This window comes from Corythoichthys intestinalis, chromosome 15 (assembly GCF_030265065.1).
Source record: "Corythoichthys intestinalis isolate RoL2023-P3 chromosome 15, ASM3026506v1, whole genome shotgun sequence".
NCBI lineage: Eukaryota > Metazoa > Chordata > Actinopteri > Syngnathiformes > Syngnathidae > Corythoichthys > Corythoichthys intestinalis.
The window spans coordinates 8,602,079-8,615,955 of NC_080409.1; the positions used below are offsets into that span (position 1 = coordinate 8,602,079).

Genomic DNA, 13,877 nt, shown 5'->3' on the forward strand with positions numbered 1-13,877 from the left:
TTGAATCCTCGAACAAATCACTCCTGAGACAATCCTTCCTGTTTGTATGCGGTACAGCTTTCGTAGTTCTTCCAAAATCCAAGCTTAAACCCAGCTTTGACATGACCGTGTGCCGCCTTCGACTATTACTAAATGACGATTCAAGCTCGGCCCCCTATGGTAAGGCGTCGCACAAAGAATGACGAAGTGTCACGTCAATAGTAAGGAAGTCGATGGCGCATCAGAGTATAAGGCGCACCTTCAATGAATGGCCTATTTTATAACCGTTTCATGTATAGGGCACACTGCATTATCAGGCGCAGCAGCAGTAGTAGTAGTTGTTGGAATTGCGTTTTGCAGCCACAAGATGGAGCTGAGCGAAATGGAAAGTCATTCTTTGATTAACCAATATTGATCCATATACAGTGGGGAGAACAAGTATTTGATACACAGTCAATGGGAAAACCCATTGGCAGTGTATCAAATATAAGGCACATCGGATTATAAGGCGCACTGTCAGTTTATGAGAAGATTGAAGTCTTTCAGGTGCACCTTATAGTACGAAAAATACGGTAATTATGAACGCTCATTATGTATTTGTAGCCAACTTAGTCATTTTGATAGTAGGCTAATATACCTAATATAGATACATACAGCATTTGTTGCCTTCATTATTAGGCGTTTATAAGACTTGCAATTTTTTGTTGCTCCAGTCATATATATTTTTTTTTCTTCTCCAATATTGCTCTTTCAACATTTTGAGTTGCCAACCCCTGATTTAGACAGACCGTGAGTGCTCATCTTTCAGAGCCATTGACGATGCTTGACGTCCAATCCATTTTGACTGGGTGACTTGTTATAGACATGCTGCTGCCAAGAATAGAGATATCATTTTAAAAAGGTGTCCGTATTTAAAAACAACAACAAAAAAGGGAACCAACTTGTTGCTACCAAAATCCTACACTATAATAGTGTCTAAATCAGGGGTCAGCAACCTTTTTGGTGTGGAGTGCCACTTTCAAATTTTCTTGTCAATCAGTGTGCCACCCCAAGATTAATGACACGCATCTGAATTTTTATATCCGGCAGAGCTGTAATTTTACTCCAAATAAAAAAAACATGGACATACATTTAATTTGTATAACTACCATTCGTCTTCATCAATTAAATAAAAACTAATGCATATTGTAGAAAATATCAAAACTTGAAAATAAGTGCAACAGTAATAACAGCTGTACAGCTGTACCATTTTATGCAAACATATCACACACACACACACACCCCAGCACGCAAAGGGGAACAGGTGTGATTCTCAGTGCAGGTCTCCCACAGTACAGAGAGCCTTCAAAGTCAGAACAGCCGACTCTTACATTTTGTCTTGTTCACTAGCTTAAACAGTGAATTATATGCACAATTTTATATTTTATATTACACATATAAAAGATGCCCACTTTAATGTGTTCCTTGGCCCTGTTTTCTATGAATTTTCATGTTTTGTCTCGTAGTGGCGTTTGACACTTGTTGTGCGACACACACCACTCTCGAGGCATAATGCACAAAAAGAGCTACCGGAAGTAACCAGGCAACCAGTTGTTACCGGTATCCCCAAGGAGCCGCTGTCCCCTACAATATGATCGGCTTACTAGTTAAGCGTAGAAGAGGAATTGGGCGTCTGTGCGAGAAAAAGAGAGGGAGGAGCAAAGGAAGGTGTTGAGAGAGAGCGGAGAGCGCCGTGAAAAGGAGAGAAGAGGCTGTGTCCCCCGCTGGTTTTTGTTTTGTTTAATAAAAGTCTCCAGTAAAACGCCATCCAACGCGTCACAGTGTTTTTATACACATTGCCACCTCTCCGAAGTAAGCACCGGACGAATCGACGGCAACGAGCCACGTTAATCGCCGGTTCACTCCATACTAAAGTGCAAGCATCGCTTCACCCGCTGCCCTGACCTGACAGCTGGCAATCGGGGTCCAACCGGAGTGTTGCGATGCGCCGGGACAGGGGTGTACAGTCCCGTATCTTAAGCGACCGGCCTCCGCGCCGGGGCGAGTGTGTGACATCGGGATCTCAATTCAAAGCCCGGCTCGGACGCCGGCGATTCGCCGGCTGTCTACTCGCTTACTAGCCCGCCGGCCTCCACGCTGGGGCTTGGAGTAACAGCACTAAAAAGTGCAGATTGGTGACAATGTGTACTTCCGCCAGCTCTCTGACTGGTTGGCTTCGTGACACGTTAGTAGCGGGTGCTGAACTGAGCGCGCAGAATTGAGTGCGCAGAGGGGGGAAAAAAACGACGAGCGCAGGAATCGAGAAATTGAAGAGCTGGAAGTGTGCTCAAAATCCATAATTGTTGCAAATAACGCTATAGGCAGAGGGGTCGGGAGGGACGCTCCTGTAAAGCCCTAAATAACAGGGCGTGCAACTAAAAATGTCTTAATTTCAGGTAAAAAAAAAAAAATGATAATAATATTTTGCCATGCGCTCGCGTGTCACTGGTTAACCCATCGCGTGCCAGCGCTGACACGCGTGTCATAGGTTGCCGACCCCTGGTCTAAATCAACTCTACGGCTGCCATTGACGGCGCTCGACGCCTAATCCATTTAGACCGGGAGGGGCGAATTAACGTTCGTTCATTTGAAACCAGAGCATTCAGTCACTCTTTCCGATTTTTGGGGCATTTACAGGTCACTTTCTGTTGAGTTTGAGTCATTTGGGAGATTCCTGGGTCACTTGTTGTTCTGTAACCCAAAATCAACAGGAAGTGCCCCATAAAATGTCCTATAATCTAAAGAAAGTAACTGAAAATTAAAAGGTAATGACCTGAAATGCCCCAGAATTCCCTCGTTGCCTGGCGTTGGCTGCCACTGACGGCCATAGATGTTCAATTCGTTTGAAGTCGGAAGGATGGCAGCGAAAGAACATTCTCCACCCTCCCAGTTCAAATGGATTAGATGTCTACCAGTGAAAAAATCATTCCAATTAACAGCAGAAGCTTGTTTTTCTGTTCATTAGTTGTTTTATAGAATATCCTAGCATGATTTCCTGACAAATGTATCGATAATCGTTGTATGGCCATATCGTGAGATTGTTATGGTGAGCTTTGTATGGCAAATTGTATCGTATCGTGAGGTTCCAAGAGATTCCCACCCCTAGAGCGCATACTGCACATTCAATTAATCCTCCCTCTCCCAGTCAAAATGGATTGGACGTCCTGAGGCATCAATGGGAGCCAATTCGTTAAAGGCTACATATATATATACGGCGGAAAACACTCAGGTGACTTGAAGTTCCGCTCTCAGACCCCCAATTTGGCCAAATTTTAAAAATGTCCTATATGCATGTGTGATACATCATTGGAAAGCTTAAAATCTCAATTTTCTGGGGGAAGAAAAATTTTGAACATGAGGGCATTTTTAAAAATATATACAGTATTTTTTTTAAAACAGCAAAACCCTAACTGGAGGTGAGAGCACGCGAGAGCATAATTAAAGTAGCCATGATTTTAAAGAGATATTATTGCGTACTTACCTCTTTTTGACCCAAAAACTCCATGTTGCATGTATCACAGAGTATCAAGACACAGCTGTGAATGGCCACAATTTTTGGGGGGATTTTATGGGTGAAACATGGTAATATAACAAGGGTCGCGATGCAGAAATTGCAGTCGTCAAGGAGTGGTCGAGATTTTCTTTTTCATATATTTACCCTTTTAAACGTTATTTTTGAATTTTTCTTTGTTTGAATCGATTATTTATCATCTAACATATCGAGGAAAATGCGACAGTAACAAAAAAAAATACAATGAAGCGATAGTTATGAGTTTTTAATTTTTTAAAGTCGTTTTTTTTTTTTTTTTTTACTAAATATTAAACATCAATTAATGATTCTAAGCTAAATGACAGACATTTTGAAGAATAAATAATTAATTACCTTTGGTTTACGGCTGGGTTGAAACAAAAGCGGTTGCGCGACGTCTGTAAACGGGGGTTCCCAGGGTAAAACGAACAAATTAAAAATAGTTTGGGGGCTTAATACGCCATGAATCTGCTATGGCAGCATATAGACATATTGTTCTATCAAACACAACAGTTGTTTTGGCTTAAAATACTGCAGTTTCTTTTAAAGAGGAGTGCAAGAGCAGAAACTGCTTTTTCAGTCTTGTCTGTGTTTTCCGCCATACGTAAATATCCATTTTCTTTTACAAACGACCACAACATATTCTCTGAATATCTCACACAAACCTGCGCTGGGAGTAAATGAGTTATTATTGATGTTTTTCTTCCAGACTGGTTTTTGGTACGCTATATCCCGCCTACTCGTCATATAAAGCCGTCAAGTCAAAAGATGTAAAAGAATATGTAAGTATATTTTTCCTTTTTATTACACCACCCACTCATATTTGCAAACTCCTAATTGAGATCAAATAATCTAATTTGAACTGGTCTGAAAGGGATTTTGTCACTTACCGTTTCAACTGTTAATATTGGCACTTTTATCAACATGTTTACATTTAGTCAGGTTTTATATGCGTTGTTTGGTTTGCATTTGCGTTTGTCTATGACATTTTAAAATGGTATTGATTGTTAGGCCATTGTTAGGCTAAATATTTCGTGTTTTTGTTCACGTGTGTTTAGTGACTGTGAACAGGAATTGATGAGATTAAGTGCCCACCAATAACTGTATTGATCTGTAAAAAATTAAAATATTAAGGGTTACAGACATTTTGATTGTTTGCAAGAGTCTCGCCTTTTTTATTTTGCCAAATGCTATAGTCGGAAACAGTGGGAAACACATCAATGCAATAATGAAGATACCTGAACTTGGATTTAAATACCTTAAAGTGCCTATGACAGCATAAGAAAATCTAAAATAGCATTATTATGTGAATTACAATCCTATTTTGAGACTATTCAACTATATACAACAATATGGCAAAGCGTAGATGACGAGAAATTAGTCTTTTGATCTGCCGTTTACACCTGCCTGTCATTATAGCGCTCTAGCATCCCCAGCTGGATGATGAAGTCGGTAGGGTCACGATTTCATCTGATTTAGAATTCAGCCCATTGAAGTGGGAATATTCAGAACGAGGAAAATACGACAGAGAGAAGCAAAATGTCATGAATGTTTCAATCTCGCTACTCCAATAATTTTACAGGATTAATATTACAGGAAGTATTTTCCCCAATTGCTAAATAAATGCTATGGTCATGAAAAATAACAGTCATGTGCTAGATGGAATATGAAATATTAAAAATGCATTTATTCAGTACGACAGGGCAAAATTACTCCATAATGGTCAAAACCGGCAACTTCTTCCTCTCCCGAATGGTATTTTATACCACTGGAGTTAGTCCGAATTTTGACATTTGCCTGCCCCGGCTTCGGAGACGGAGGAAAGAGCGTTGTTCTGCTGCGGCCACGGCAGTGCTCTTTGCCGGGAATGAACGCCGAAAATAGCCCGGTGGACAAATTCCGGCCAACGTCGAAGCGGGGTGCTGCTCGTGGCCAAGCCGAGGAAAGCGAATTCTTGGTGGGCACACGAATGGGACCAAGCGGGCTGGATCGGCCAGCCAAACCGGCCGACGTTGGAACGAGGTGGTGCTCGTTGCCAAGCCGAGGAAAGCGCATTCTCGGTGGGCACGTCTTTATCGGCTGGCGACCATGGTGTGGGACAAGCCGTCGGCCGTGTGGCCTTCTCGGTGGGCAGGGAGTATTTCCAGTTCACCCACAAAATGCAAGCCACCTCCTTATTAAAAGGTGTGCCATAATCCCAGTATTTGACCATAGACTTCATAAACCATTAAACCATCATAATGGTTTAATGGTTTATGAAGTCTATGATTTGACATAATATAAAACACGTAGCCTACTCACCAGACAATGGTCCCACAGTTGTCGGACTTGTTTTGGCTATTATCAGCGGTGAACGTGAACTTTTTGAAACCCAAAAAATCTCACACGCCTCTCCCTGGTGCAGCAACAAAAGTCTGGAGCACACTGGGCTGGCGTGATGTGAAAAATAAACGAAATAATCCGCAAAATCAGCTGAATCCGCAGTCTTTCTGCATACTGTAGTATTGGCTGTATACTGAAGATGTTTATCCTGCTGATGTCACATTCACGTTCTTCGTAAATCCAGGAAGTCACACCTTTTTAATGGCGCGGGATTCAAAAAATTGAATGAATATATTGATCCACACACATCCAAGCGGTCCATTTCATTCAGGGGCATAAAATACCACGTGAAAAATAAAATAAACATGCTTTTTGCTGTCATAGGCACTTTAACGTTACTGTACCTTGCTAACGTGATGTTAGCCCTGCAGAAGGCTAGGTTTCTATTCATTATGACTACTGTCGATGCGTGGCCAACGTGTCTTTAATACAGACTTTATTTAATCTGTAAAAACACAGCGCTAGAGTGATGGGGTGTAAAATAAAAACATAATAAAGTTAACTGTCAATTTTAGCTCAGTAATAATTGATGGATAAAACACCAAGTAGCACTGGTGCCTAATGTTCCCCGATACAGCAGGTAGCATACATTTATTTTGAACACTGCAAAAATTCTAAATCTTATCAGGACTTCCAATTTAGACTAACTTAAAACCTAACTAAAACTTAAAAATAGCTTGACACAAATAGAGAATCAATTGAAATGTGGGGAAAACACCTAACTTTTAAGTGATGAGTGTTATCAAGCGTAATGACATTTTTAGATAAGAAATAAGAATTTTTTTTAAGGTTTTTGAGTGAAAGCATTGAATTTGTTTTTATTTTTCTAGTCACATCTGAGATGCAATTGATTGCTGTTTTCAACATAGTTCAGCACATCTAAAACAAAATGGTTCAATATTAGGTGAAATGTCTTGTTTTCTCATGTACAGTATATTTATTATTGCTTTTACCTAAAAAAATGTTTTATCCGATTACATGATTAATCGATGGAATTTTACTCGATTACAAAAATATTCGATAGCTGCAGCCCTAGTTTGATCTTAAAGTGATTTGTGCCAGAGGAGGGGGGCATAATAACATAATATTGCTTGGTTGTTGTCTACATGCTTGGTAGGGGTCAACTATTTCAAGCATGTACCTTGCTTGGTCGAGGCCCTTAAGTGTTTTGTAGGATTTTCTAGTCTACCCATTGACTCACAGGAAGCCAGAGTCATGATTTCATAGGATGTAATTTGCTTGCATTTGTAAGGAAAAGCAACCTGGATTAGCTGCGGTTTCCAGATTGATTTTTTGTTGTTGAGACCATTGCAATAATCCAGTCAACTAAAAATGAAAGCGTGGATACGTTTTTCCATGTCTTGTTTGGATTTACCTCATTCACTGCTGGGCAGAAGTATTGGCACCCCTGCAATTCTGTCAGATAATTAATTACAAATGCCTTGGTAGTAATATGTTCATTTATTTTGCTTGCAATGAAAAAACACAAAAGATAATGAAAAAAAAAAAATCATTATGATTTTACACAAAACTCCCAAAATGGGCCGAACAAAAGTATTGGCACATTCAGCCTAATACTTGGTAGCACAACCTTTCGACAAAATAACTGCGAACAACCGCTTCCGGTATCCATCAATGAGTTTCTTACAATGCTTTACTGGAATTTTAGACCTATGTTCTTTGGCCAAATGCTCCAGGTCTCTGAGATTTGAAGGGTGCCTTCTCCAATCTCCAGACTGCAATTTTCAGATCTCTCCACAGGTGTTTAATAGGATTCAGGTCTGGACTCATTGCTGGCCACTTTAGAAGTTTCCAGTGCTTTCTCTCAAGCCATTTTCTAGTGCGTTTTGAAGTGTGTTTTGGGTCATTGTCCTGCTGGAAGACCCGTGACCTCTGAGGGAGACCCAGCTTTCTTACTCAGGGCCCTACATTATCCTGCAAAATTTGTTGGTAGTCTTCAGACTTCATAATGCCATGCACACAATCAAGCAGTCCAGTGCCAGAGGCAGCAAAGCAACCCCAAAATATCAGGGAACCTCCGCCAAGTTTGACTGTGGGGACCATGTTCGTTTTTGTTGAAGGCCTCGTTTTTTTCCCTGTAAACTCTATGTTCATGCCTTTTCCCGAAAAGCTCTACTTTGTCTCATCTGACCAGAGAACATTCTTCTAAAATGTATTTGGCGTTCTCAGGTAAGTTTTGGCAAACTCCAACCTGGCTTTTGTATGTCTCCGGGTCTACCTGGGTATCCTACCATACAGTCCCTTTTCATTTAGACGCCGATGGATAGTACGGGTTGACACTGTTGTACCCTCGGACTGCAGGACAGGATGTTAGTCGAGGTTCTTTATCCACCATCCGCACAATTTTTCGTTAAAAACTCGCCAATTTTTCATTTCCGTCCACATCTAGGGAGGTTAGCCACAGTGCCATGGGGTTTACACTTATTGATGACACTGCGCACGGTAGACACAGGAACATTCAGGTCTTTGGAGATGGACTTGTAGCCTTGAGATAGCACATGCTTCCTCAGAATTTTGCTTCTCAAGTCCTCACAGTTCTTTGGTCTTCTTTCCTTTCTTCATGCTCAATGTAGTACACACTAGGACACAGGACAGAGGTTAAGTTAACTTTAATCCATTTTAACTGGCCGCAAGTGTGATTTAGTTATTGCCACCACCTGTTATGTGCCACAGGTAGTAAGTAACAGGTGCTGTTAATTACACAAATTAGAGAAGCATCACATGATTTTTCAAAGGGTGCCAATACTTTTGTCTGGCCCATTTTGGAGTTTTGTGTGAAATGATAATGATTTTTTTTTCCCCATTCTCTTTTGTGTTAAGATATTACTACCAAAGCATTTGTAATTGCATGAATATTCTGGGAGAAATTGAGCATTATCTGACAGATAATGTAGCAGCAGTGTATATGTGGTGTCAATTTCAGAATCTTATCTCTTGTCTTTTTTTTTTTTTTTTTTAGGTGAAATGGATGATGTATTGGATTATATTTGCCCTATTCACATCTGTAGAAGTATTTACAGATATGTTTCTATGCTGGTAAGTAGTACTTTGACATGTTCCTCATGTACACCTGCACAGTGTAATGGTCATAGTTTGGCGTCATCATCATCATCCAACAACTATAATAAATAAAGCCTTTGTTGAATGAATACAATTGAAAGTGATTGTGACCAGTAGACTCTTGACTGTGTTTGTGTGTCATCACATTCATTCCAGGCTTCCTTTCTACTATGAACTGAAGATAGCCTTTGTGGTGTGGTTATTGTCGCCTTACACTAAAGGCTCCAGTGTGCTCTACAGGAAATTTGTTCATCCCACTCTTTCCTCTAAAGAAAAGGTGAACTTTGCCCTTTGGTTTTTGCCTCGTGTAGTCTAAGAAAAGCGAAGGAGAAAAACACCATCCTCGACTTAATGATCCCCTCCGTTAACCACATTTCAAGAACAAGCGCGGCTTTGTGCTAATTCACTTTTGTTGTGTCGCTAAGTGTCCTTTTCCCTTCGTCTGCGATGGAATGTCGCGCGTGATCCGATGCGCCTCGATCTAGTGGCTACACGCAAGTTGACGCGTGTTTTTGTTTTGTGGATCATCCCAGGATATTGACGACTACATCCACCAAGCCAAGGACAAAAGTTACGACACGCTGGTGCATTATGGGAGAAAGGGGCTTAACGTGGCCGCCACCGCTGCAGTCATGGCTGCGACAAAGGTAATGCCGACTCTGGACATTTTTGCTTTTGTTCTCAGATGAAAACAGTTGAAGTCAGGGTGTCATGCTTAAACACGAGTCTAAATTGTTTAAGACTTTTCTGAAAACGCCTTGTTGCAAGCAAACGTCTAATACTCTGTTGGTTGTTTGCACAGGTGAGTGATTCTCATGAAAACTATTCATTATGGTAATGAAGGACATTTTACCAAAACTAGCTTAAAAAAGCAGAATGCTATGATAAGTCTTGTCATTTTTTTCATCAACAGTTTAAGCTCCCTAATATTTTATTTACAGTCAAATATCTCAGTGATTATTGTCTAAAAATATGTTATGCACATTATGTTAATGATCACCTACATGGGGTACATGGGGAAGTTGCCATATAAACTTAACTATTAACAATTTCAAAAAAGGCCAAACAATCATACCTTGTAGCCATCGCTTGTCTTTTCTTTGTGGTGCGTTATGGGTCAGAATAGCTTTATTTTAAAGAAAAAAACTCAACGAAGACAGTGCAACAGTAATGAAAACTGCATTTTAAGTAGGGTTGGGCATCGTTTGAATTTGAACGGTTCTGATTCCACGTTTCGATCTTGGTTCCAAACGATTCTCGATTCCGATTCTTTTACTAGGCAGGAAAAAAAAAATTGCATAGTGTATATTAATTTCTTAACTTCTCGATTATTTTTTAAATTATATGAACTTTCAATCAACTTTGCAATGAATTTATCACAAGGCTATTTTTAACTTGTATATAAATATCAGTCTTTGAACTTGAATATAACGGTTTCTTTCCACAGGAATGCACTTTCACAAAGATGTTTATTTTTCAAAAGCTCATGGAGAAAACATTTAGGCTACGTTCATACTACAGGTCTTAATGCACGAATCCGATTTTTTGTCATATCCGTGTTTTTGGCGTGCCCGTTCAGACTGCCTTTATCCATTGAGACCGTTCAAGTATTACGCATGCGCACTAATTCGCAGTCCGACACCCGCTAAGCAAGAAGACCAGAACCATCAAAACAAATGACAGACGTCATCCGTCATTCCAGGGATATCATATTTTGCTTTTCAAAAGGTGGACACAAATAACAGACATAAATAATCCCCGTTTCGGCAAATATTCAAAGTTTATATGGATCGATAGCATGCACGCACTGTCCGTGCACGTCACACACACATACGGGCAGTTTGTCCCGACTCTCGGCCGTGGAGGCAATGTTGAAATATTGCTCACTTGGAACAGAGAGAAAACTGAGCATTCTCAGGCTTATCCTCAACCCATTTTTATTTTTTATGACTGTTGTCAAGCTCAGCTCTTCCTCAAAAGCCGTGTTCACTGCAAGCTAGGCGCTAATAACGCACAGGTGCATCGCTACGGTAACGACTCTCTCGCTATTTGATGACGTAATTGCTGCATTAAATCCGATTTGCGGGACTGGACAGTACAGACCGCCGCGACAGTCTGGAAAAATGTGGCCCAGATCGGATTTAGACCACATACGAAAGTGACCCAGATCGGATTTGAAATGGTCCCGTTCTATGCGACTTGTCACGTTCAGACCGTCAAGTTAATGCCTCACTCGAGTCGGAAAAACACGAAAAAATCAGATTCGTGCATTAAGACCTGTAGTATGAACGTAGCCTTATACATATTCTTTTGCCTATGTTTTAGCCTATGTTAGCAATGGGTACAGCATAAAATCACAAACAGTTTTTGTTGAGGAAAATGATCATATCTGCCTTCTCAGGCAGTAAATGTGAGCGTTTTGGACAGATAATGTCTACTGCAGTGGAGAACACACGTTCACTGGGTGTAACTGAAGCTTGAACACATAACAGCTGGTGACTGGTGCTCACTGCAGTGTATATAAATAAATGTCACTTATCACTAGTGAAGCACGTTATAAAAAAGAATCCTAATGATGCACGTTGATACAACGGGGTATTAGGGCCAAATTAATAATTTTTAAAAAAGGACTACGAGATTAGTCATACTATTGCTATGAGAAAGTCGCAAATATGTGGCGTGGCTCAATGGTGGAGTAGTTGTCCCCCAACCCAGAGGTTGTGGGTTCAATTCTCCGCCCTGATGAACTCGCCTAAGTGTCCTTGAGCAAGATACTGAACCCCACGTTGCTCCTGGTACTGCGTCACCAGTAGGTGGATGGCGAGATAGTGTAAAGTGCTTTGAGCACCTTGAAAGGTGGAAAAGCGCTATATAAGTATAACACCATTTACCATGACCAAATATTAAGTAGGGGTAAGGCAGCTGTGAGCCGCTAAGCACTTTACATACTGTACATGTACCTTAGCTGGGAGCTGCGATGAAGTATTAGTATAAATTCTTCTATTGATTATAATTTGATGGTCTTTTAATACTGTTGATTTTTGATTATAATTTGATGGTCTTTTAATACTGTTGATTTTAATGGAGGCCTGCAACGCGCAAAGTGTGTAGCTGCTTATATAGCTACATTAGCCCGACTTAATAATACGACTTATTCCGCACTATTCCATCCATCCATCCATCCATCCATCCATCCATCCATCCATCCATCCATCCATCCATCCATCCATCCATCCATCCATCCATCCATCCATCCATCCATCCATCCATCCATCCATCCACCCACCCACCCACCACTTAATCCGGGGATGGGTCGCTGGGTCAGCAGAAGACAGACGTAATTTAGTGTTTTACTTACCTGGTTCTGACTGGTTAGAGGTCAGGTGCAGCGTGTCAAATACGTGGCACTCATCTACGCACTACTCGGCATTTGTATTCCATGAAGCCGGAGGTGTTTAATCATATTGGTCGTGCAGCCACTTTTGCATGAAGTTGTTAAGTTGAGCCAAACTTTTGAGCGCCGCCGCACAGTAACTACAATTGAAATCAAATTGCAATGCACAAACACACACTTCATGTTGCTTCTTCTTTGTGGTGTTCGGCAGCTATATTTTTTTTACGGTCTGCGGTCAGGGTATCAAAACTTCGAATCGAACTAAAAAATTCCAACGGTTCCGGGAGAAACCGGAGTCTTAGTCCTGGATCCCATTGATGCTCGATGCCCAACCCTAATGCTAAGGCTGCAACAAATAATCGATTAAATCGATTAATTAGTTGCCAATGAATTTGATAATCGATTTTTGCCGGCATGTATGAGCAGTCCTGTTTGGGTCCTTGTTTTTGTGTCATGTGAGGCTGCGCGCGCCCCAGTGATTAAAGCGAGAGTTAAACATTACACTCAGGTTTGGTTGCTGAATCAATTATATTACGAATTGTCGAGAGTTTGATTGTCTTTCCTGTTGTTAAATCCAATGTGCCTCCATCTGAGGTGAGTTAATGAAACCAATTGTATTGTTTGTATTCTTTGTTGTTAAGACGTTACTACTTAACACGGAGTGCTAAGCTAGTTAGCGATTATGCTAAACAGTGTCTTAAGTGTCCATTTGTATTGTGTTTTGAAGAAGCATATTAGCACTTGAGTTATTGTTAAACAGTTAAGTTGTCTCATTCCTCTTTACCACACTCATAAACCCATCTCCTTTCAACACAAACTCACATTCAAACTATAAATGGTCATACAGGAGAGTGTGCTTTGGAATTGGATTTGGATTGTATTTATGAACAACTGATAAAGAAAACTGATTCATTACAGTCTGCCTCCTCCACATTCGATTTTGTTGTTTAGTTAAAAGAAAATAAGTCAGTCATTGACACAATATATATCAGCACTTTACACACAAGAAAACAAAATGTCAATCAGTAGAACTTTTTTTTTAATGTGTTATGTACTTCCTTAACCTAAGTATATGTAAGGCTGAGTGAGACGTGAGTGGAACAACACTTCTTTATTCAGTGTGCTTCTCATCACATGTGCACACGACTCATCACTTTGATGTCTTTTTACTGTAATACCACCCCCACAGGGAGCGCATACCACACCCACAGGGAGTGCACAACTATGGCAACAGCAGTGTGACATAAATATGTTACAGAATGAACAGGACTTTTGTCTTATTTATGTACTGAGTATTTCTTTTATGTTTTACACTCAGAACCTTTATTAAAAACTTTAACAACTTGTATGTACTTAAAACAGTACAGTTGGAGACTACATTTAAGTCAGTGAGCTGTCGTAAAATATTGTTCTTGAAGGAAATAGTCATCCATTTTGTCTTCTTTGTTACTTACAATATGCCTAAAATAACTT

General features: G+C 40.4%; 1 protein-coding gene across 1 annotated transcript in view; it reads left to right on the forward strand.

The window, feature by feature from the left end:
• reep1 (receptor accessory protein 1) overlaps positions 1–13,877 on the forward strand; it is a 34,193-nt gene that overhangs the window by 4,294 nt on the left and 16,022 nt on the right. Inside the window, exons 3-6 of the mRNA XM_057858549.1 lie at positions 4,257–4,329; positions 8,910–8,986; positions 9,167–9,287; positions 9,544–9,657. Of these exons, the coding sequence (XP_057714532.1) occupies positions 4,257–4,329; positions 8,910–8,986; positions 9,167–9,287; positions 9,544–9,657 (385 nt within the window). The remainder of the gene's footprint in view (positions 1–4,256; positions 4,330–8,909; positions 8,987–9,166; positions 9,288–9,543; positions 9,658–13,877) is intronic.